General features: G+C 41.6%; 1 protein-coding gene across 1 annotated transcript in view; it reads right to left on the bottom strand.

The window, feature by feature from the left end:
• The window catches only part of VWA8 (von Willebrand factor A domain containing 8), a 187,363-nt gene extending 164,209 nt beyond the window's left edge, over positions 1-23,154 (bottom strand). The window contains exons 1-5 of the mRNA XM_072994764.2: positions 22,891-23,154; positions 17,651-17,728; positions 7,552-7,682; positions 5,437-5,547; positions 3,976-4,143 (exon numbers count right to left, since the gene is read on the bottom strand). Coding sequence (XP_072850865.2) covers positions 3,976-4,143; positions 5,437-5,547; positions 7,552-7,682; positions 17,651-17,728; positions 22,891-23,074 — 672 coding nt within the window. The 5' untranslated portion in view covers positions 23,075-23,154. The remainder of the gene's footprint in view (positions 1-3,975; positions 4,144-5,436; positions 5,548-7,551; positions 7,683-17,650; positions 17,729-22,890) is intronic.
• Positions 23,155-23,457: the final 303 nt, after the last annotated feature.

Here is a 23,457-nt window from a genome sequence, read left to right as displayed (position 1 = left end):
TAGTATGAGACATTTTATGAATCTCTGAAACAAAAACCTTTTAAAAAACATACAGTGGTGCCCCGCTTGACGACAATAATCCGTTCCAGCAAAATCGCTGTAGAGCAAAATTGTCGTCAAGCGAAAGGAAAAAAACCGTTGAAATGCATTGAAAACTGGTCAATGCGTTCCAATGGGGGAAATACCTGCTTGTGCAGCAAAAATCCTCCATACGGCAGCCATTTTGCGGTCCCTGTCTTGCAAAGAATGGCGGGGAACCATTTTGCGACCCGCCAATCAGCTGTTTTGAATCGTCATTAAGCGAAAAATCGGTTCCTGAAGCAGGGAACCGATCGTCGTAAAGTGAAAAACCCCTTTGAATCATTGTTTTGCGATCGCTATAGCGATCGCAAAAAACTCATCGTACAGTGGATTTGTCATCAAGTGGGGTAACTGTCTAGCGGGACACTACTGTATTCTAGCAACATATCAATTAAACAGAATAAATGAATTATCCTGTTTCCCTGAAAATAAGACCTAACCTGAAAATAAGCCCTAGTATGATTTTTCAGGATGCTCGTAATATAAGCCCTACCCCAAAACTGAGCCCCAGTTAAGTGAAACCCTGTCCTCCACCACCGTGCAGCAGCCAGAAGAAGATGACATAACAGTATTTGAATAAATGCAGATTGTTGTAAATGAAAAAAAAAAACATCCCCTGAAAATAAGCCCTACTGTGTTTTTTGGAGCAAAAATTAATATAAGACCCTGTCTTATTTTCGGGGAAACACGGTACTAGGTCCTAAAGAATGGGTGGCGAATGTTTCAGTTATATACTGTACTTGCTGATGGCAAAAGATATAAACTCAAACATAAATACTACAGTTCTATTACATATTTCAAGCTACACTATTCAAAAGGAGCACTTATGGAATCACTGTTTGAATACAAGCAGCACACCTACAAGTGTAGAATCTTTCACATTTCAGTGTAAATTCTGAATGAGGGAAGTGACATTTATCTCCAGTAAACTCCCGACAGTCTTCATAGAATCAGAGAATAATGAATTTGGAAGGGGCCTGCAAGGCCATCGAGTCCAACCCTCTGTTCAATGCAGGAATACAAATCAAAGGATACCTGCCAGGTAGCTGTCTAAATTTATTTTCAATGTATCCAGTGTTGGAGCACTCTCCACCTCTCGAGGTAATTGGTTCCACTGCTGTACTGCCCTAACAGCTGCAAACTTTCCCTGGACAGTCAATGGAAATCTGGCTTCCTGTAACTTCAGCCCATTGTTGTGTGTCCTGTACTGTGGGACGATTGAGAACAGATCCTGCCCGTCTTCTCTATAACATTGTTCAGGTATTTGAAAAGTGCTTTCATATCTCCCTTTAGTCTTTTCTCAGGGCTAAACATACCAAATTCTTTCAGTCTTTCCTCATAAGGCTTGGTTTCCAGGCCCTGATCATCCTTGTTGCCCACCTCTGAACTTGTTCCAATTTGTCAACATCCTTTTTGAAATGCGCTGCACAAAACTGGACACAATACTCAAAATAAGGCCCAACCAGTGCTGAATAGAGGAGAATTAGCACCTCATGGGATTTGGAATCTCTATTTCTGTTAATACAGCCTAAAATAGCATTTGCCTTTTCTGTAGCCATATCACACTGTTGGCTCATATACAGCTTGTAGTCTACAACTCTAAGAGCTTTCTCGCTTGTAGTATTGCTGAGCCAGGTATCCCCCATCTTGTAATTGTATGTTTGGTTTCATTTTTCTAGATGCAGTACTTTGCATTTATCACTGTTGAATTTCATTCTGTTGTTTTCAGCGCAGTGCTCAATGTAAGATAATTCTGAATTTTGTTTTTGTCTTCCAGAGTATTAGGTATTCCACCTAAATTTGTGTCATCTGCAAATCTGATTAACATTCCCTGCACCCTTGATTCAGGTCATTAACAAGAATGTTAAACAGCACTGGGTCCAGGGGTAACCCACTTGTTACCTCCTCCAAGTTTGAAAAGAAAATTAATCATAACCCTCTGAGTACAATTCTGTAGCCAACTGTGTATCCACCTGACAGTTGTTCCACTATCCCACTTGCTAATTAAAATATCATGGGGCACTATATCAAAAGCTTTGCTCAGGTCAAAATATACTATGCCTATAGCATTCCCTCTGTCTATCAGGGAGGTTACCTGATCAAAAAATGAGATCAGGTTAGTCTGGCAGGATTTGTTCTTGACAAATCCATGTTTGTTGTTGTTTAGTCATTAAGTTGTGTCCGACTCTTTGTGACCCCATGGACCAGAGCACGCCAGGCACTCCTGTCTTCCACTGCCTCCCAGAGTCGGGTCAAATTCATGTTGGTAGCTTCAGTGACATTGTCCAACCATCTCATCCTCTGTCGTCCCCTTCTCCTCTTGCCTTCACACTTTCCCAACATCAGGGTCTTTTCCAGGGAATCTTCTCTTCTCAGGAGATGGACAAAGCATTGGAGCTTCAGTTTCAGGATCTGTCCTTCCAGTGAGCACTCAGGGTTGATTTCCTTCAAAATGGATAGGTTTGTTCTCTTTGCAGTCCAGGGGACTCTCAAGAGTCTCCTCCAGCACCACAACTCAAAAGCATCAATTCTTTGGTGCTCAGCCTTCTTTATGGTCCAGCTCTCACTTCCATACAACACTACTGGAAAAACCATAGCTTTGACTATGTGGAACTTTGTCGGCAAGGTGATGTCCCTGCTTTTTAAGATGCTGTCTAGGTTTGGCATCGCTTTCCTCCCAAGAAGCAGGCATCTTCTAATATTGTGGCTGCTATCACCATCTGCAGTGATCATGGAGCCCAAGAAAGTAAAATCTGTCACTGCCTCCATATCTTCTCCTTCTATTTGCCAGGGGGTGATGGGTCCAGTGGCCATGATCTTAGGGGTTTTTTTAATGTTGAGCTTCAGGCCATTTTTTGCACTCTCCTCTTTCACCCTCTGTCACGCACCGCCAGTGTCTTTAGTTTGTTTCCCTCAAATCCAGGTCTACCTTTGGACATGATTTGCTTATTTTTTCTTTCACCAACTGCCACCAGTGGATCTTTATCCACATTTTACCAATAATGTTGCATAGACACGTGTCGTCAATAATCATAACTGATTATTTATTATTGGGTTGTTGAATCACACAAGTAGGTTCATAGATGTTTTATTATGTTGCACTCATTAAACTTGGATATTAAACACATTTCTTTATTTGTATTACTTCTCATCAATCACTGGGATAAAATCTGATGAATGTCTATCTATTTTATTATACTTCTATCCTTTAATTATTCTTTAACACATCAACCAACTACACTAACTTCCCAATCTCTCTCATAAACCTTCAAAACCTCCTCTCTCCTTCTCTCTCAGTCTCCAACTCTGTCTCCTCGACTCTGTCCTCCTGTCCTCCCAGAGGCTCCAGCTCTAGAGCCCCACATGATGGAGAGGTGGGACATGGGCATTCCGCCACACCCTCATTAAGAGGTTTTTTAATTCCTCCTCACTTTCTGCCATCAGAGTGGTATCATCCACATATCTGAGGTTGTCGATATTTCTTCCGGCAATCTTAATTCCAGTTTGGGATTCCTCCAGCCCAGCCTTTCACATGATGTATTCTGCATATAAGTTAAATAAGCAGAGGGACAAGAATTTGACCAAACTCCGAGAGGCAGTGGAAGACGGGGGGGGGGGGGGCTGGCATGCTCTGGTCCATGGGGTCACAAAGAGGGGGACACAACCTAATGACTAAACAACAACAAACTCTGAGAGGCAGTGGAAGACAGGGGGGGGCTGGCATGCTCTGGTCCATGGGGTCACAAAGAGGGGGACACAATGTAACAACTAAACAACAACAAAAGTCTTCTGGAAATAAAGGATTCTGAAATATTTTATTCAGATCCATTAATCAATTCAAAACAAAAGACTATATTATTTTTAAAAGCTAACAGATTAATACATTCTCTTTACCTTCAGCAATTTGTCGTAACGTTCTGCTGACATGAGGAAACGGCCATCTTCTAGTTGCATTTCCCTGTTCTCTAACAAATTGTTCAATACCGGCAAAACATTCCGCTCAGCTTTCTCCAAGCCTTCCAAAATCAGGATTCTGCCTTCCGTAGCTGCCCGTACTGCACACTATGAACCAAAACAAATTTTGCATTAGAAATAGAAACATGTATAGTCCACAAAATGCTTGCCATTTTTCTTTAGCTTTTTCAACTCACTAACGCCTCTTCCCAGCCACCAAATGAAGACGAAAGGAAGGGCAACTGAATCAGTGAGTGTAAACAGGATCTCAGTTGTGTCTAAGTGTATATGCTTGTGCAAAATGGGTATAGAATAAAAAGTGCAGAGAAGCTGAGAACTAAATCAGAGAGAATTTGAGTTTTTAAAAAGTGTAATTGCTGAGGGAAAGAAATCCGAACACCTGACACCACCCTCTAATGAGCCTGAACACTGTTTCATCTAATTCAGCAATTGTCTATCCTGACCAGCAGCGGTTTTCAAGCGTTTCATAGAGCAAATGATCTCTGTCCTGCCTAGAGATGCCAAAGGTAGAAACTGAGATATTTTGCATGTAAAGCATGTACTCAACCAATGATAAATATTCCTTCTTTCAACATTTATCGGGTCACTACAAGGTTACAAGTAAAGCAAGTTCCCACACGCTCCTGAACTTTTCATCAGGCAGTCATGACATTCTGAAGCAAAGTGTGGGCTGGATAGAACAATAATCAGGTGGCTCCACTCTTGATTACAGAATCATACTCAAAAAGTGTTTATCAATGGTTCCTCCTCAAACTAAGTTGAGGTAAGAAGCAGGGTATGTATTACAAGGTTCAGTGTTGGGCCTGGTGCTCTTCAATATTTTTATTAGTGATTTCAATCAGGAGGTGCTAACCAAATTTGTGGGTGATGCAAAATTAGATGGAATAGCTACATGGCTACTTTTTTCTGGTTTCCACATATTGCCTAACACACAAGATCATCAGATATACCCAGTGACAAATGCCAGAAACTCCTGTGATTTTAGACTGGTTTATACGATCTGAAGAGAAACCAGAATTTTGGCATTCTATGCAAGCTGCAATAGCCCATAGATAAGGCCTATGATAGGGAGGTAGGAGATAATTAGTAAGATGTATGAATGTAGTTTTATATATATGTATATAGATGTTTTTAGTGTTTTAGTTTTGTGTTTTGAATGTTTTTAGATTGATTTTATGTCTCCTAATTTAAATAATGTACTGACTGTAATAAAAGATTTTTTATTATTATTATTATTATTATTATTATTATTATTATTATTATTATTATTATTATTATTATTATTATTATTATTATTATTATTATTATTAGACTGTTTTTTTATTTAAAATTTTCAGCATCAGATGAAGGGTAAAAATTGAGGCTACTGAACATACTCACTTGATCAATGTAATAGGCAGTGCCTGATCGGATCTCTCTACGTTGTTTGAGATCAGTTTCTGTTGTATCTCTGCACAGTGCAATGTACTCAACCTCCCGCTTGGTCAACTCCTGCAGAGTGTGGCACATTATTAGGGGACATTTGGGCTTTGAAAATTATCAAACAAAAAATTATCCATCAGCACATCACTAAATGGTCCTCAAGGTAAGGAGAAACATTTTATATTGAAGCCTAGTTTAGTGTTCTCCTTCAATCAGCATTGCTTCATTTTCTATTTACACTACACGTACTTTATTCCTAAAACAACCAGCTCTATATTACTCAGACAGAACAATGTAACAATTTGTTTTCCATAAGGAAACAGTAAACCACTTCTGAATGCTATATACCTAGAAAACAGAGAAAAGAGCAGCATGTTAACCTGAAAAAGAACCTTGAAAGGTCTGCACCATACTTCTCAACAATGTTGCTCATAACATGATACAGAACAATTATCATAAACATCCAAATATTACCTATTGAACTTCTGGAGAGCTCAGTTTTTCAGGTATCTGGTTACAGAGTCAGAGGTGGGGAGCTCAATTCCCCACTGTGCCATCTTGATAGAGGTTGAACTCAATGACCCACAGGGTCTCTTCCAGCTCTGCAGTCCTAAGATTACTATATTATTTTAGGAAATGGATTCACGATTTCTGAGCATGTATGTGTGTAATTCAACACAGCTGTGTAACTTTCCATCTCCATGCTGCCATTTGCCTTGCTCTTGGTAAAAAAAAAAAATACAAGCTTGCAGGAGAACAGATGAAGATTTGGAAACAGGTCCATACGTCCATTCCCTGTAAGTGCGTGATGTGTTCAGTTCCCTTCTTCATGAAGGGAGAAAGAAAGCAAAGCCAGAACTCTTTGTTATCCTATAAGAATAGTCCTATGCAGAGGTGCTCCACCTATACTGGAATGGATACAGTGGTGCCTCGCTTAACGAGCGCACCGTATAACGACGAAATCGCATAGCGATGCAGTTTCCGCGATCACTAATGCAATCGCTTGCCGATGGCCCCAATGGGCGAAACTCGCATAGCGAAGGGCGGTAAGCATTTCGCTTACCGACCTTCGTTTTGCGACCCGCGGATCAGCTGTTCGGCGGATCCAAAATGGCCACCGGAACAGCCGAAATGGCCGCGCGCAGCGTTTTCGCGCCCTCGGTAAGCGAGGGGAGGGTGTGAAAATGGCTGCCGGCTATGGGAAGACTTCGCTAAACAGTGAGTTTTCAGCCGATTTGGCCTTTTACTTTCCGTTTAACGAAGTTTTCACATAGCGAAGGTTAATCCGGAATGGATTAACCTCGCTATGCGAGGCACCACTGTACTTTGAATTACTCTGTAATGATCACTACAGCACATTCTACACCAGTACTTCTTGAACTGGCCACAGCACCTTATATTACAGATAAGTCAACAGTATCTACAGTCACACTACAAATCCAAGTTGACTGTATCTGACAGACTACAGGCAAGGTACGATCTCCAGACACATGATTCAACAAATCTATGGAAGGAAAGCACATCTGGTCAGCTCCATGCATAATATTCTAAACCCCCTAGAAAAAAGGCATGGTATGATGATGTGCTGTCAAGCTAATTCTGACTTTTAGTGACACTTTCTGAGTATACAGTACTCATAAGCTATCATTACCTTCTTCTAGGGGTGCCCTTGGATTAATACCTCCCCAAGGCTACAAAGGCTAGCTCATCTCCCAAAAGGCACAGTGGGGAATCGAACTTCCAACCTTTGGCTTCACAATCAGGTACCCAAGCCACCGATACATGAATGTATTAAAATACAAATACTTGGTGCCATCAGTAAATTTAAAAAAAACAATTATTCAGATACAGTGTTCATGGTTTGAATTAAGTTCTTCCATATTGGAAAAGAGATCTCAACTAACATCTTAAAACATAAACATAGTTACATTACAGGGTCTTCTACTAGAAACCCAAGCATATACCTTGAGGATATATTCTACATCTCAGTTAGATTGGTAAATATTGTTGTAAAAATTATTAATGTTTGTTTCAGTTCTCTATAGAAAATTAGGTACATTTAAAAAAACTTACCAAGTACTGCATGGCAATAGACCGCCGAAGAGGCCCAGGGGGGCCTATAAGAAACACATCCTGACCCAAAAGGTCCTTTTGCATGATCCATCTTAGATGCTGAACTACAGATTGAGCCAGAGAGTCTGAAACTAATTGAAAAAAGGTAATCTGGAATTTGCTCTTATTCCAACTCCAGATTTCTGATTCTGAATTTATCATTCTAGCGTCATTCTACATGAGTTCACTTTTGTTGTGTGCTTTCCAGTCGGAAGCTGAATGTGGTGATTAACATTTAAACCAATATAGTTGTTACTTCACGGATGCATAAAAACAATCAATTTCTTGAATACAACGACATTAACAAAATACAGTGTAGTTAATGCCTCAAGTATTAGGACTGAATTTTGGAGAAAGAGATTTAAATTTCTGCTTATCAGGGAAGTTCACAAGATGGGCAGGGGCAAGTAATTCTCTTCTGGTTTACTCTACTTCACAGGATACTCATGATCGTAAAATAAAATACCATATATATATATATTTAATTCAAAAACAAGAATTAGTTCCCCTCTGAATGCCCAACACCAATAAATTCTGATTATGTATTTCCTGAAATGAATTCAGCAGCATGTGATCAAATTTTTGTACAGTGGGGTCTTGACTTAAGAACGGCTTGAGTTAAGAACATTTTGACTTAAGAACCACTCTCATAGGAAAATATTGACTTGACTTACATACTTAGATTTGAGTTAAGAACTGAAAAAACCCACGTGGGAGGCAGGGAAAGTGCAAAATTTGAACTTTCAGTTAACTGTTGGCCAGTGAAAAGGGTGCCTGTCTGCTTTCTCACTCCTCCCAGCGTTTAGAGAGTGGATTGGGAGTCTTCAGACTGCCTGGTAACGCCTGGACTGGATTTTCCCTGCCTTGCCTGAACCTTTCTTGACCTAAGAAAAAAAGAAGCAAAATATCCCCCTCTAGTGGTCGAAGGCAGAACAGCAGCTTCCCATTAGTTTCTATGGACGGAAAAGAGCAGATACGGATCAAATGGTTTTCAATGCATTCCTATGGGAAATGCAGATTTGACCTGAGAACTTTTTGACTTGAGAACCGCCTTCCAATACGGATTAAGTTCTCAAGTCAAGACCCCACTGTATCTACAATCTACAAGTTACTTTTCAGTCAACTTTGCAGTCAGACATGAAACAAATAATGAAACCTACTCAACAAAGGTATTCCTAGATATACTGGGGTTCAACCTCAAAATGATTAATCTAAATATGAAAACAAAATGCATTACATCAGCAAATGAAATTCAGATTTGACATTCCCACATTACTACTATAAGTGGTCTAGCATTCTGAACCATGCAAGGTACTTTAAAAAAAGGGAAATAATGTAAAATCTATACAGACATGATGCTTCCAGTTTTTTAGCCCTGGAGTCTCCAGTGGGGTGTTCATAAACACAGCATGGTCCATAGAGCCTTTCTACTACCTCAGCCACCTACAAAGATTTTCACATGCATGGGCACACCCTCAGAGAGCAGCTTTATCCTCATGTTCAGAACGGAGTATCAGTATTGACACATACATACAGATAACAGAGAAAATCAGAGTGACATTATTTTCACTTCATTTTCCATATACTCTCTTGGCTGGGACTGGAAAACATTATTTAAGGATAATTCAGTCTGAGAAGACACACAGAGTTGAACAAGAAATAAGAGGAATGATGATCCTTCCCATTTTCTCTCTCAGCCTTCTGTTTTTGTTCAAGGCTGGGGTGACCAGCCCTGCAGAGTGTGATGCAACCAGGAGGAATGTGCCATGCAAAAATGTTAATGGTGGATCACCCCAAAAGGAATGAAAATTATACATTAATTTGAGGGATGTAAAGAGAATGGACCAAAGCAAGTGAATTAAAAGAAGGGAGGAAAAAGGGCATATTTCTGTTTTCTTTTTGTGATTCAACCCCCAAGCCCCAAATCTGTGCCTCTCTGTTTTTCCCCCTCCATCCTTTCTCTGAGGTCTGTGTGCTTCTATCTTTTCCTATCTCTCTCTAGGTCTCTGTATTTTCCGAATGGACACACCCCATGACAATCATTTTGTGATGGCCTCACAGGTTTTCAAGATTTGTTCCCATGGGCCCAAAACATTTGGAGATCACTGCCCTAATGGCTCAGGAAGAGAGATTAAAGAATTTATACTTTCTTGATCAAACTTCACTGTTGCACACAAGTTTTCTTTGTCAACCTTCACCACAATTCATGCAAATGAGGACACTTAATAAGGGATCTAGACACAGCTTGGGTAGTTACGGTGGCTTTCCTCTCCCATATTATCCATACTATTATTCAAATCCTAGTGTACCATGCCCGGAAGCCTCTGGAATGTCTTTACCTGCTAATCCAGAAGTTTACTTAGGTAGACATGTAGCAACTTTAACACTATTACTAAAATTAGATACACTTTAAAACAGGTACATACAATAAAATGAGGCAAAAACATAGTAAAAGAAGATTAAAAAAAACACTGTGGCACCTTAAAGACTAACTACTATACTTTAAGTGGGACATGGTGGCACCGCGGGTTAAACCACAAAGCCTCTGTGCTGCAAGGTCAAAAGATCAGCAGTTCGAATCCATGTGATGGCGTGAGCTCCCGTCACTTGTTCCAACTCCTGCCAACCTAGCAGTTTGAAAGCATGTAAAAATGTGAGCAAATAAATAAGTACCACCTCGGTAGGAAGGTAACAGCGTTCTGTGTGTAGTCATGCTGGCCACGTGACTGCAGAAACTATCTACAGTACGGACAAAACGCTGGCTCTATGGCTTGGAAACAGGGATGAGCACTGCCCCCTAGAGTCGGACATGACTGGACATTTGTCAAAGGGAACCTTTACCTTTAGATAAAGGTAAAGGTAAAGGTTCCCCTTGACATTTTTAGTCCAGTCATGTCTGACTCTAGGGGGCGGTGCTCATCCCGTTTTCAAGCCATAGAGCCAGCGCTTGTCTGAAGACAGTTTCCATTGTCACATGGCCAGCATGACTAGGGAACGCCGTTTAACCTTCCCACCGAGGTGGTACCTATTTATCTACTCGCATTCACATGCTTTCGAACTGCTAGGTTGGCGAGGAGCTGGGACAAAGCGACGGGAGCTCATTCTGTTGCATGGATTCGATCTTATGACTGCTGGTCTTCTGATCCTGCAGCATAGGCTTCTGCGGTTTAGCCTACAGTGCCACCACGTCCCATATTTTACCTTTACCGTTACTATACTTTAATGTGAGCTTTTCTGGACAAATCCACTTCTTCAGGTGTAAGAGTGGGACTACATGGGCCAATTGCTGTAAGAGACTGTATTTTTCACGAAGAGATTTTTTTCTGGGCACAAGTTGTTGATAGAGCAGCATTTCACACCTGGCAATGAACTTTAAGACCCTCAGTATTGGTATTCAGTTCCCCTTCCAGGAAACATTGTTCTATAAGCAATGACAATGATGGTGTCTAAATCCCAGGTAATAGATAACAAGCAAGAACAACATGGTGTGAGAGGATAAGCCTGCCGGATAGCTGGTAAACTCATGAAGAGCTGTCTGGCCTCTTTAAGCAGGCTAGGAAAGGTAAGAAAGAGAAGAATGCTAAAGAGAAGGGAAAAGTGAGAACAGGTGATGGGCAAGAATTAGCTTGATGATGAGCACCTGGCAGAGGCAGCTTGGAAGCAGATAAAAGCCAGGGTGGTCTTTGGTTGAAGAACAAGAGAAAGATTAATTTTGGGTGGATATAGAGGCAGAATTGCTGTTGCTGACCAGGGCTGATGAGGAAGAAGAGGTGGTGTGTTTCTCTCAAGCCAGACAGGCAGCTGCTAACTGATAGTGGACTTTCCACCCATCCATCATCCTGAACAGGAAAGGTGGAGGGAGAAGGAATGGGCTGTTTAACTAGAACTCTTGCTGGGGACTGTACAAAGTTTCCTTGAGATGTGTCAAATCCCACCCTGCTTGACTTGGACTTTGGGAGAGCTCACTGAGGTAACTGAGGACCCTATATTAGGGGAGGGGACACAGGAACCGCTGATTACCCCTCAACACTCTGCTCCAATGGGGAAATGGACTCTGCACAAGTGGGTTGTAACTCTGAATAAAGCTCCTCTATTCCTGATACCTGAGACTGAGCCCAGGGATTCCTTGCCAGAGAAGTTGGCTGCTGTCAACTCTTCGGGGCAGGAGGCTGGTGGGGCACAGACATTATAATGAATGAGTGTCTCTAATCACCAAATATGGTAATATAAATACTGAGTCCGTTAAGATGGGTTTTATACATATTTTATCTCAAAGGACACTTCTCTCTTTAGATTTTTGTCCTGTGATTTTTCTTCTCTTGAATTACAACTTTCAACATATGGCATGAAGAAATTGGAAACAAACAATTACTATGTATAAAAACAGCTCACAGGTTTCCAGTTGTGTCAATACATGTTTACTGTTTAAAAAGTCAAAGCTTTTGATGGTAATATCCCATGCCATCTTCATCAGGGAAGGTAAGATATCAATTAAACAACGCAAACTATTTATTTATTATTTATATAACTCAATGTGTTTGTGTAATAAACAAGCTCATAGTCCCACAAACATACAACTAAAATTGGACACAGGGAGAACTAAGAAACAATTCAATTTTTCAAAAAACCTCCAGTTTATGAATGTGGGATATTGTGCTTCTGTACCCACGATTCAAAAAACCAGGAAATGGCCCAATATCATGCCAGACACTAATAATATGCCACAGAAAGGCTGAACACTGTATAATAACTTCAATCCCAAATGCACACATATCCCCTACATCATAGGTCAGGGAACAGGGATAAATTACCCCAAATTGGGTAAAAGTTAAAATCCTGGGGTAATGAGCAGACTGCTCCCTCCCTCCCTCCCTCCCACCCCCACCCCCACCCCCACCCTCTGCAGCCAAACATCAAACTGTAAGCCACCTCTTCCTGTTACTTCCTTCGTTGCAGCAGGGCACTGGTAAATCCTCCCTTCTTTTAGAGATCGGAGATAAGCCTAATTGGTTACAGCTGGGGATTAGACCAGGCAATCCATCAATCCGGGGCTTCTGAATGACTGCTTCCTCCAGAAATGACTGGAAACAAGCAGGAGGAGGGAGAGGATCAAGGAGCAAGCAAGGGAAAGGAGAGAAGAAAGGTGCGAGAGACCAAGGACTTCATCAAGCTTATTTAAATGTACAAAATGGAGGGAGAAAATGGAGGGAGGGAGGAAATGGAGGGAGGGAGGGTGGGTGGATGGATGTGTGTGTGTGTGAGAGAGAGAGAGAGAGACAGACAGACAGACAGACAGACAGACAGACAGACAGACTGACTCAAAACTGAAAATGAAAAGGCAAGCAAAAGAAAAACTTTGAATTAAGGCGGGGGGAAAGGGTGGCTTTTTAAGGTGCTGTCTAGGTTTATCATTGCTTTCCTTCCAAGAATCAGACATCTTTGAATCTCGTGGGTGCTGTCACCCTCTGCAGTGATCATGGAGCCCAAGAAAGTAAAATCTGTCACTGCCTCCATATCTTCCCCTTCTATTTACCAGGAGGTGATGGGACCAGTGGCCATGATCTTAGTTTTTTGGATGTTGAGCTTCAGACCATTTTTGCACTCTCCTCTTTCACCCTCATTAAGAGGTTCTTTAAGTCCTCCTCACTTTCTGCCATGCTTCTGCATAGTCAATGAAGCAGAAGTAGATGTTTTTCTGGAACTCTCTGGCTTTCTCCATAATCCAGCACATGTTAGCAATTTGGTCTCTAGTTCCTCTGTCCCTTCGAAATCCAGCTTGTACTTCTGGGAGGTACTGCTGAAGCCTGCCTTGTAGGATTCTGAGCATAACCTTGCTAGCGTGTGAAATGAGCGCAATTGTATGGTAGTTGGAGCATTCTTTGGCACTGCCCTTCTTTGGGATTGGGATGTAGACTGATCTTTTCCATTCTCTGGCCACTGCTGAGTTTTCCATTGATGATGATAAAAAAGCACACTGGTCCTTTGATATTGGGCTGTGGCACCAGGGTGTGTGACATGACCTTTAGCCTGGTTTGTTCCTTTTTGCACACCACACACAGAATGATTACAGTGGTAGGGAAAGCCCCCCTCCCAATTCTGCGTTGGCTGTCTCTAGCAAGCATGTCATTGCTAGCACCACTCTGGCAGCCACTGATGATGATTAAATGATCTGCGAGCTAGCAAAAATTTAATGCAATTTGCTAGGCACGTTGGACACCTTACTACTCCCTATACCACACCATGGCTGGAGTGCAATGTGTTTCAGCAAAAATAGTGCACATCTTTATCAAATTTGGTGCATCCTGCTAGTTCGGTACACAGCTTGAGTAGATTCAATAATATTTTTAATTCAAATAATGTATGATTTCCTTCTTTTTGAATCAAGGGGATAATGTGGGCGTATATAAATTTGGGGGGGGGGAGGTAAAAAAGTTCCCTGACCCCTGCCCTACATAAAGAAAAGAGCCACCGTTTGGAGCCAAAACACAGAATAAGAAAAGATGTTTTATACAGAAGGTAAGGGGGAAAGAAACAACTTAACTCAGGGAGATGTCCATAAGATTCCTGAAACGTGTTTAGAAAAGAATTGTCACTTTTTACTGTGGCAGCGGTCCAAAGCGCTCCTCGTCCGACAGCTTCCTTAAAGGCACACTCTTCACCACACAGATCGTGCCACAACACGGGTGGCGTGTAGAGTCCCCCTCGAGTGGTGGTTGACTGAACGACGCGTCAGGAAGGATCACCTTCCTCGAGTGACCCTGGCCCCTCGGGAACACTACCACTGTCCATTCTGTGGTCTCGGTCACGGTCACTCCTTCCTTCTTTAAGGCTGGGTCCGGCAACAGTCCGCCCACCTTCAAATTGGGGAAATCCTGTAGGAGTTCATACACTCTCTTATATTCTCCTCCTCCTCCTCCTTTCATTTCCTATGGAATTCTGAAAACTCGCTTCTCTCCCTCATCCTTTTTATCCTCCTCCCAAACTGGTCATATTAGCTCCTTCCCTTCTTTCCTTTTTCTTCCTCCACCAAACAAATCTCTGTCTTCATCCCCATTTCCTCCTTCACTTTATCAATCACCCCTTCTGTTTCCTCTTTTGATTGCTTGGTTACACATTCTTTTATATGAGGAGATTGCGCACTCCCAACATCTATCTCGTTCTCACAGACAGTCAAATAGCTGATATGATAAAAACCATAAACACCTAACCATGTAAAAACAGAGGGCACCAGAGCATTAATAAAACTGTATAAAAACGGGGGGTGGGGGAAATAGCAACACGGAGATGTAAGACTACCTCGGCTCAACTAAGGTCAGAGTGGAAGGCCTCTCTAAAGAGCCATGCGTTTCGTTGCCTTTTAATTGTCACCACGGAGGAGGCCAGGCAAAGCTCCTCCAGGAGCTGGTTCCACTGAGATGGAGCCACCACAAAGAAGGCCCTACCTCTCGTAGAGGATTGATGAGTCTCTCTTGGGGTGGCTACTCATTAAGACTATATTGGGTGTACTGCCCCTTAAAAAAATTCTCAGAACCATTTAAAATAAGACACGATGTAGAAGCACTTATTGAGCTGAAATTACTACCAGCATAAAACCAATAATTAGTGTTTTTCAAGTAGCATGAAACAGTATGAAATCCTATTTATGACTAAAAGACTTGAGAAAATAAGACAGTGGCCCAAATCCTTGTGCCTACTAATACTGGCCAAATGGCATGACTTTTAGAGGTAAACTGCCTCAAGTTAAAAAATCACTATAGAGGTTAACAATTGCATACTAAGTTGTATTACACAGTACGCAACTGATAAGGCACTTTCCTTAGGGAACCTACTTTGTGGATATATAACTTGGATGTCTGAAACCCAATCTTCACCAAACTTGGTGGGATTGTAGAGGAGAGTCAGTATAGGCCTCTGTGTTTTTGGTGCTTCTAGGTGCCTTGGGGAAACTTTCCTGGGGGAGGGGCTCCTTATGGGTGTATAACTTGAATGTTTTAAATCCAAACTTGCATGGTTTGAAGAGAAGAATCAAGGAAAGCTTCCCCATGAATTTGGTGTCTTTAGGTTCTAGGTGGTGTTTTATAGGGTTTCAAAGTAAAAACAATTTATAAAGAAAAATATTAATCAATAATTTAAAAATTAAATAAAATTGATTTAAATCAGAATTTAAATTAAAAAATTATTTAAATCATCAAAATATCTGATTTTTAAAATTTAAATCCACCTTGCTTTTAGCCAATTGCCTCTTGCCAGGTAATGAGGATACTAAGAGAAGACACTTTATTGAAGTTCTTAAAGTAAGAGAAAGTACATGTAGAAGGAGGTGGTCCTTGAAACATCCTCATGCAAAACCATAAATGCTCTAAAGAACCAGCACCAGACAAGAATTCTCTAATACAGCGATCCCCAGCTGCCGGTTCTCGGCCCGGTCCCTGGCCTGGGCCAGAGACCTACCCCTGCCCCCTGTGCACACGCACCCCTGCACTGCCCGTTTGCACCTGCACACATGCTCTGGCTTGCCCACACGAGCGCCATGCCGCCATTTGTGCATGTGCACGGCCGTGCGCGGTCCCCCACTGCCATTTGCGCATGCACAGGAGTGGTCGTGTGCATGCGCAAATGGTGGCATGCACCTGTGCGGGGCCCATGGGCACCTGTGCGCATGTGCAAATGGCGGTGTGGCGCTTGTGTGGGCACACGCCCGCCCATGCAAGAGAGCGTGTGCACGGGGGTGCCCCGCTTTCCCCAGCCGGTCCGCGGACCGAAAAAGGTTGGGGAACACTGCTATAATAGAACCAGAAACACAATGAGAAACAGTGTGATTGTACCACTTAGTCTCAGTTTGTAAAGAAGCGGGGTAGCTTCTTGTGGAAGCAACTGCAGTTTGCAAACTACCTTCAAAAGTAGTCCCCTATTGTATTAGAGTCCAAGAAAAGTTTTCTTACTATGTAACCAAATATTACTGATACATTTCAGAATACTTAAGTTTAGCTACTTTTATTTTTAGTTATGACTTAGAGAAAAGAAATTGGATCAGACTTAACAGATGCCTAAAAATAGAAACAAAATTCAAGAATGCAAAACAAGCTGTCATGTAGAACAGAATATAAATGTTACATAGCATACATTAATGCTCCAAAGGCTGAGGGGTTCAGCCCCTCTAGAAATGAGTGCAATCAAATGCACTTATACTCTCCTACTCATTTTTGTAAAGATTATTTACCCTGGAGGATTTTATTACTTGACTTAGTTCCCACAGAACTTCACTATTTCACTTATTTAGAGGAATGAAAACGTAGGAAGGTTTGCCATACGGCTTCCTAAAAATGACTAGCTGAACTTATAGTTTAACAGTACTTGCGCGCAGGTTATCAAGGACTGCACAGATCATTATGGAAGTCAAACAAAAGTAAGGGAAAAAAATCCTACTCCTCCCAGATTTTGATTCCACCCCTCAAAGCTTTTTCTGCTTCTCTTCCTATCTCTACTCCGTGGCAATGAAAAAACTAGTAAACACTATTTTTTTAAAATTGCATTAAAAGAGCCATTCTTGTATTTAAGTGTAGTGTGCAAAGGTAAGTAGGAACACCTCTGCACAGGGCTGAAGAGAGATTCTCTTTAATTGACTCTAAGCAGGAAATTTCCAGCTCTTCTCTCCTCACAACTCTCAGAAATAAGAGCAGAGGGCTTCCTGGACAGCAACAAAGCAAGGTTTATGAAGAAGCTCACAGGTTAACCTGCAGAATGAGGTTCTCTGTTTTGGAACTTGTTTCACTGGATTACCTTAAGCCTATCAGGCAAAACAAAACAGAAAAAGACAACATGTGACACCTTAAAGACCAACGATTGTAGTTATCGTGATTTCTGTATTTCATTCTGCATTTCATTTTTTCCATATGTCTGAAGAAGTGGACATGATCTACGAAAGCTCACTTTAAAATATAATAGTTTTTAAGGTGCCGCATGTTTTTGTCTTGTTTTGTTTCTTTGGAGTTTGACTGATATGCTTGCACAGACTAACCGGATACTTTAAGCCCGAATTTAGAAGAATGTATTTTCTTACTGTAATTCACTGGGACAAGTTCTGGATTTCTTGGAGTTTTGAGTTTGTACGACACATCTCCAATGGTAACAGTACCACCTGAAAATTTAAAAAAAGATATTTGTCACTGATTATTGCCTGAAAACTACATTACAAACCACTTCCAATTCTAACACTACAAACACAGAGATGTGTGCTCTGTCAAACTGCATGAATCGCATTTTCTGTTGCTCAAAGCTGGGCATCACAATCCAGCATAGTCACTGGACTGTGACTCCCAGACAGCAGAGAGGGCAAATGTCACAACAGTCCAAAATAATAATAATAATAATAACAACAACAACAACAACAACAACAACAACAACAACAACAACAACAACAACAACAACAACAATAATAATAATAATGTTTTGATTCTCTATTATTTTTTCTATGCACTACAGTATTCAAACAAGGGATGTAATTATAACCTTGTTCTTTTTTATGACTGCAATGAGTTTGAGTTTGAGTTTTATTATTATACAGTCATAGACCCAAAAATTCAAAGACAAAAACATTATATAAGATATACAGAATAAGTAAGTTGTTAGAACATATCAGCAGTATAAAACTTGAGTCATGTGGTTGTCTTATAGCATTTTACGAATTCTTAAAAATGAGAATAAAAACTCAGCCACCGACTGTGTTATTAATTGGTTCTCTCCAGACAGCAGAAACTTCAGGTAGTCTGTGGGAGGTATACTAGTACATTTACACATTATTGGGTGGAAGTAACGGATATGTTCAGACCTATATAAGCTACATTCTAGAATAGTGTGTCCCAAGGACTCCACTGTTTGTTCCCCACAGGGGCATATCCTTTCTCCATAAGGGACGTTCTTATAGCACCCTTTTAACAAGGCTGAGGGAAAGCAATGAGAAACCTTTGTACAGAATAACAAGAAAGTTGTATATCTTCCCACTCCACCCCCAAGATAAACTCATGGCCTTTACAGATTCAAGAAATACTTCTGAAAAGAAGGTAACAATAAACAAATATCTCACTAAATCTTATTGCATTTACAACTCCAAAAAGGCTAATCATTCATCCAATCTGTCAACAATAACATTTTTAAATGCTCCAGAAATGTCGACGAGATCCCCATATTCCTGGATTTTGTTCATATATAGTACAGTGGTGCCTCACTAGACAGTTACCCTGCATGACAGTTTTTTCGCTAGACATTGACTTTTTGCAATCACTACAGCGATTTGCAAAACAGTGATTCCTATGGGGGAATTTTGCTGGACAATGTTTGGTCCCTGCTTCGCAAACCAATTTTCGCTAGACAACGATTTTGACAGCTCTCTCCGTGCTCGCAAAACGGATGTTTTTGGGACCTAAGCTTCGCAAGACAGCTATTTAAACAGCTGATTGGTGGTTCGCAAAGCGGCTTTCCTATGGCCGATCTTCGCTAGACAATGACGATTCTTCCCCACTGGAACGCATTAATCAGGTTTCAATGCATTCCAATAGGGAAATGTTTTTCACTAGACAATGATTTTGCTAAACAGCAATTTCAGTGGAATGGATTATCATCGTCTAGTGAGGCACCACTGTATATATATTGCAATAATATACAGCATAACTTTGTAGTTCCAAGAGCAAACTTGTTTTTAAGGATAAGGCAGCAATTTGGGGACTAGTTCTAGAGAGGCAGAAATTAGTCAGTTATTTAGCTATTATATTTTTACATTTTACAATGCTGGATGAAGAAAATCAAATTTCTGGGGCAAGCTATCTGATCCTTCACGTTTTGCTCAGGTTAGTACCTACAGTATTATCTCATGTCCATTAGTGAGCAAAACCAGTTGTGACCAGCTCGGCTAGAGGTGACATAATCACACATTCTGTAAATGGCATAGTCACTCTCCATAGGCTGCATATGACCATTCATAAACCTTGGAGGGCCTCACCTGCTCCTGCAACTCTCACTCCTCAGTGAGGGGGACACTTAAAAAAACAGGATGGCATTTTTAAATGAAAAAGCTCCCTCATGGTGCCCAGTGGCCAGCAGTTTAAAACAACAACAACAACAACAACAACAACAACAACAACAACAACAACAACAACAACTGGTGGTATAGGTGGCCCCATGGGTGCTTCTCAAAACAGAGGAAGGCTGCTCCCCAGAGAACATAAGGAGATTTTTCTGGGCCATTTTTCTTTTCTTTTTTTAATATATAACCTTTTTTGTGGGATGTGGGGGTGCTGGGACCACAACTGGCCTCTTGGGGCTTGTGAGGTGAGCCTACAGGCTGAATGTTCAGCACCCGGTTCTGTAATCTAATAGTAAAGGTATGAGTGAAAACAGTACAAAATGACACTAATAAAATCACTTCAAGGAATCAGAAACAGACTAGCTTCGTTGAAATAATGTTAAAATGAAGAACTCCCTTGAAGAATGAAATGGGAAGCCATATAATTCAGTAGCAGACGGGCCGAAGGAAATAGAAGAAACAAAGATAAAAAGGAGAGGTATGTGTAATGTTCACTTATCAGCGTCAAAAATAAAATTCAGTCATTGGATTTTGGAGTGATAAATAGAAAAAATTATTCTTACACATACTAATCTAAAACTTGTTAGATTTCATTATAAATCCACATACATAGTGGCTGAAATACTGTAGAGTAATGACTAGAAATGGCCAGGACCCACCAGTTTGATGGTTTATGCTAGTTCGGTCAACAGCCAAACAGGTATTCTGCCATCCAGCACACCGCCTCCTCCAGTAGGCACCCACTCAGAGACAGTGACCAGAGGAGGCAGGGCAGGGAAGCCAGGGCACTGCTTTTGAGTAGGTGCCCGTGTAGGGAGCAGCTCATCAAACCGCAGAACACCTGTTTGGCCACTGGCTGAACCTCCATGAACCACCAAAACAGCGGTTCGTGACCATCTCTAGTAATGACAAGTTATGCTATGTAAGGGTGATGAGATCATCAGTTACTGTTGTATTTTGCAAATTAAATGTTTCCTATCTGCCCCCCCCCCAGCTTCCTAGGCTCCCTTATATCCTTGGAAGCCTTTGGGGACACCAAAATGGGGGCAAGAGGTCTGAAACATCTGAAAAATGCAGCTGCTAATGCCAGCTGCCACACCAATGCCACGAGGGCAACAATTTTCAGATTTCTTGTCCCCATCCTTCAGTCCCAAAAGGCTTCTCCAGCACCAAAGAGTTTATATGGGAGCTTCGAACCTGGGGGGAAGAGAAGATAGGAAACTTTTAATTACCAAAATATGGCCATGGTTTATGACATTACAGACCTGCATGCCATAATTTTCTGTTAGTAGATTTCAGCCAGTATCTTTTTGATTCTTTCAGGATACTGTACAACTTTTCATTAAAGTTGTGTTTTGTCACTTCATGACAATAATTATCATAGTAATAATTATAATTACAACATTTATCTGAAGTCAACTGGTAGCCTCATGTTTATTATTTACATATATTAGCCATCTTTAATATCATTTTTAATGTGGCAAAAATGAATCAGAAATTATTGGAGAAAGTTTCAAAAAGCAACAGGCAGCAATGAAGTAAATGCTAAAAGGACTTTGATCAAAACTGAGACTGTTGGGCAACAAAATGACAGTCATGAGACTCTCTCTGAGAAAGATTTACTGCTTGGCTAGAAACCTGAAGAGATAAGAAGTACTCAAATCCACAGACAGGCTAGAAGGAATAAGAATGAGTAGATCAAGGAAGAGAAGAGCAAGTCAGTCCATCTTCCTCTTTTTTTGCTGCCTTCAACTTTTTCCAGCATTATCTTCTTTTCCAGAGAATCCTCCCATCTCATAATGTGTCAAAAGCAGGGCAGTTTTAGTTTAATTACTTTTTGCCTCCAGAGATACTGTAGTTCTGGCTTGACTTGATCTAGGATCTATATTTTCATTTGTCTGGCAATCCAGAATATCTACAAAGCTCTCCTCCAGCACCATATTTCAATCAATCTTCCCCATCAGCTTATTTCACTATCCAGCTTTCACACAATACAAGAGTGTGGATGATACTGGTATTCATCTCAAGTGACACATCCTTATACTTGATGAGATGTTCTAATTACTTGATTGCTACCTTTCTGAGTCTCGGTTGTCTTCTGATTTCTTGGCTGCAAACCAAGTATACAAAAATCTCCATTTCAGTTACTTTATTTTCAACATTAAAGTTATGTAGTTCTTCTGTAGTCATGATCTTGGGCTTCTTAACTGCCGTCCTCCTTTGGCACTTTTTTCTTTCATTTTCACCAAGTCATTTCAAGTCATTGCTTCTTTCTGCTAATAAAATGCTGTCATCTGCAGATCTTAAATTATTGATGTTTCCTCCACCAATTTCCCCTTCTCCTTCACCTGAATCTAATCTGACTTTCTGTATAATATGTTCTGCATACAGACTGAACAGAGAATGGAATAAAATGCACCTTTGTCTGACGCTTTTGCCTACAGGAAACTATTCTGTCTCTCCATATTCTGTTCTAACCATTTGGAGGGAATTAGATGTTTCCTGGAAGCCAATGAGCAGTGCATGGAGGTGGCACCAGGTACAGAGAAACACACCGTCCTCCGGCAATGAAGATTCCATTATTTTGTCAATGATTAAAAAAAAAAATCAAAGATATGCCCTTGAAACAACTTGTAAAGCCTATGTACATTATGTAAATAAAAAAAAAAAGTGGGAAGAGGGACTAGTTGAGCCAGCAGAGCACTGCCATCATCAGGGTATCTACCTTTACATTACTCTGCTCACCCCCCCCTTACTTGCCTCACTTTCCTGGCTCCCTCTTGAGCCTTCCACCGATTTCTACAATGGTTCTTTCTTTCTTCCTTCCCTCCCCTCAGCCTCTCTATCCGACTTCGCTCTATAAAGCTTGGCGAACGGTACAAACTACGCCTTACCTACTTGCCAGGTCAAGTAGGTAAGGCGGAAAAAATCCCCCGCCTCCCATAACTGCTCTCTTTCCGATACTACAGTTACCCACCCCATCCTGATCTCCCCCCCCCCCCCCGCTTTTGCCGGATGCCCTTTTCTTACTCCTCGGGTAGCAGGGGATCCGGGGCGACCTTTGAATGTCAAAAGATTTAGAAGACCTGGTAATTGCTCCTGCTAAAGGCAAGACGCTACGGAGAAGGAGGTCGACTCTACAATAAAGACAAGACTGGGGCAGGGAGGGGGGGAGAGGAGAAAGAGGACTGATGTGGGGACCGAAGCAGTTCTTTCATTACCTTCGGCTGTCCCAGCACCATGCAACTCTCGGACATGACATCGCAGTGGCTGGCTGCCTCCTGCACCAGCAGCCGGTCGGGGACGCGCTGCCACTTGTTGCAGGAGAAGCCGGACCCTCCGAGCTGCACCGGCCCCCCCACCGGCGCCGCCAGCACCGCCGAGACATACCACCCGGGACTGCATGGCCCGGCGGGCAAAGGTGAATGAGAGAGACAGAGAGAGACAGAGAGCGAAGGACTGGGGGAAGCGTTCCGGCAGAGCACCGCGTCCCTCCAGAAACGGCACCCGCTGTTTCCTGGGCCGGGATGAGGCCTCGAAAAGGAGGAGAGGGTGGGTGTGGGTGCCGCGCTCGACCTGTCTGTCCCCGGAGCGACAGAACAGCGGGCTAAAGGCCTGCCTGGTTGCACCCTTGACCTGCTGCTGAGGAAGTGGCTTTTAATGGGGAGGGGGTGAGGTTACTTTCTCCTCCCCATGCGTTTTAATAATTATTTTAAAATCCAGCTCCGTTAGTAATCGCATTTAGTGGTACAATTCACTGGGTTTCGTTATATTTTTTTACCCGTGTT

This window comes from Pogona vitticeps, chromosome 3 (assembly GCF_051106095.1).
Source record: "Pogona vitticeps strain Pit_001003342236 chromosome 3, PviZW2.1, whole genome shotgun sequence".
Taxonomy (NCBI): Eukaryota; Metazoa; Chordata; class Lepidosauria; order Squamata; family Agamidae; genus Pogona; species Pogona vitticeps.
The sequence above is the reverse complement of the archived record's forward strand: the minus strand, read 5'-3'. Positions and strand labels throughout refer to the sequence as shown.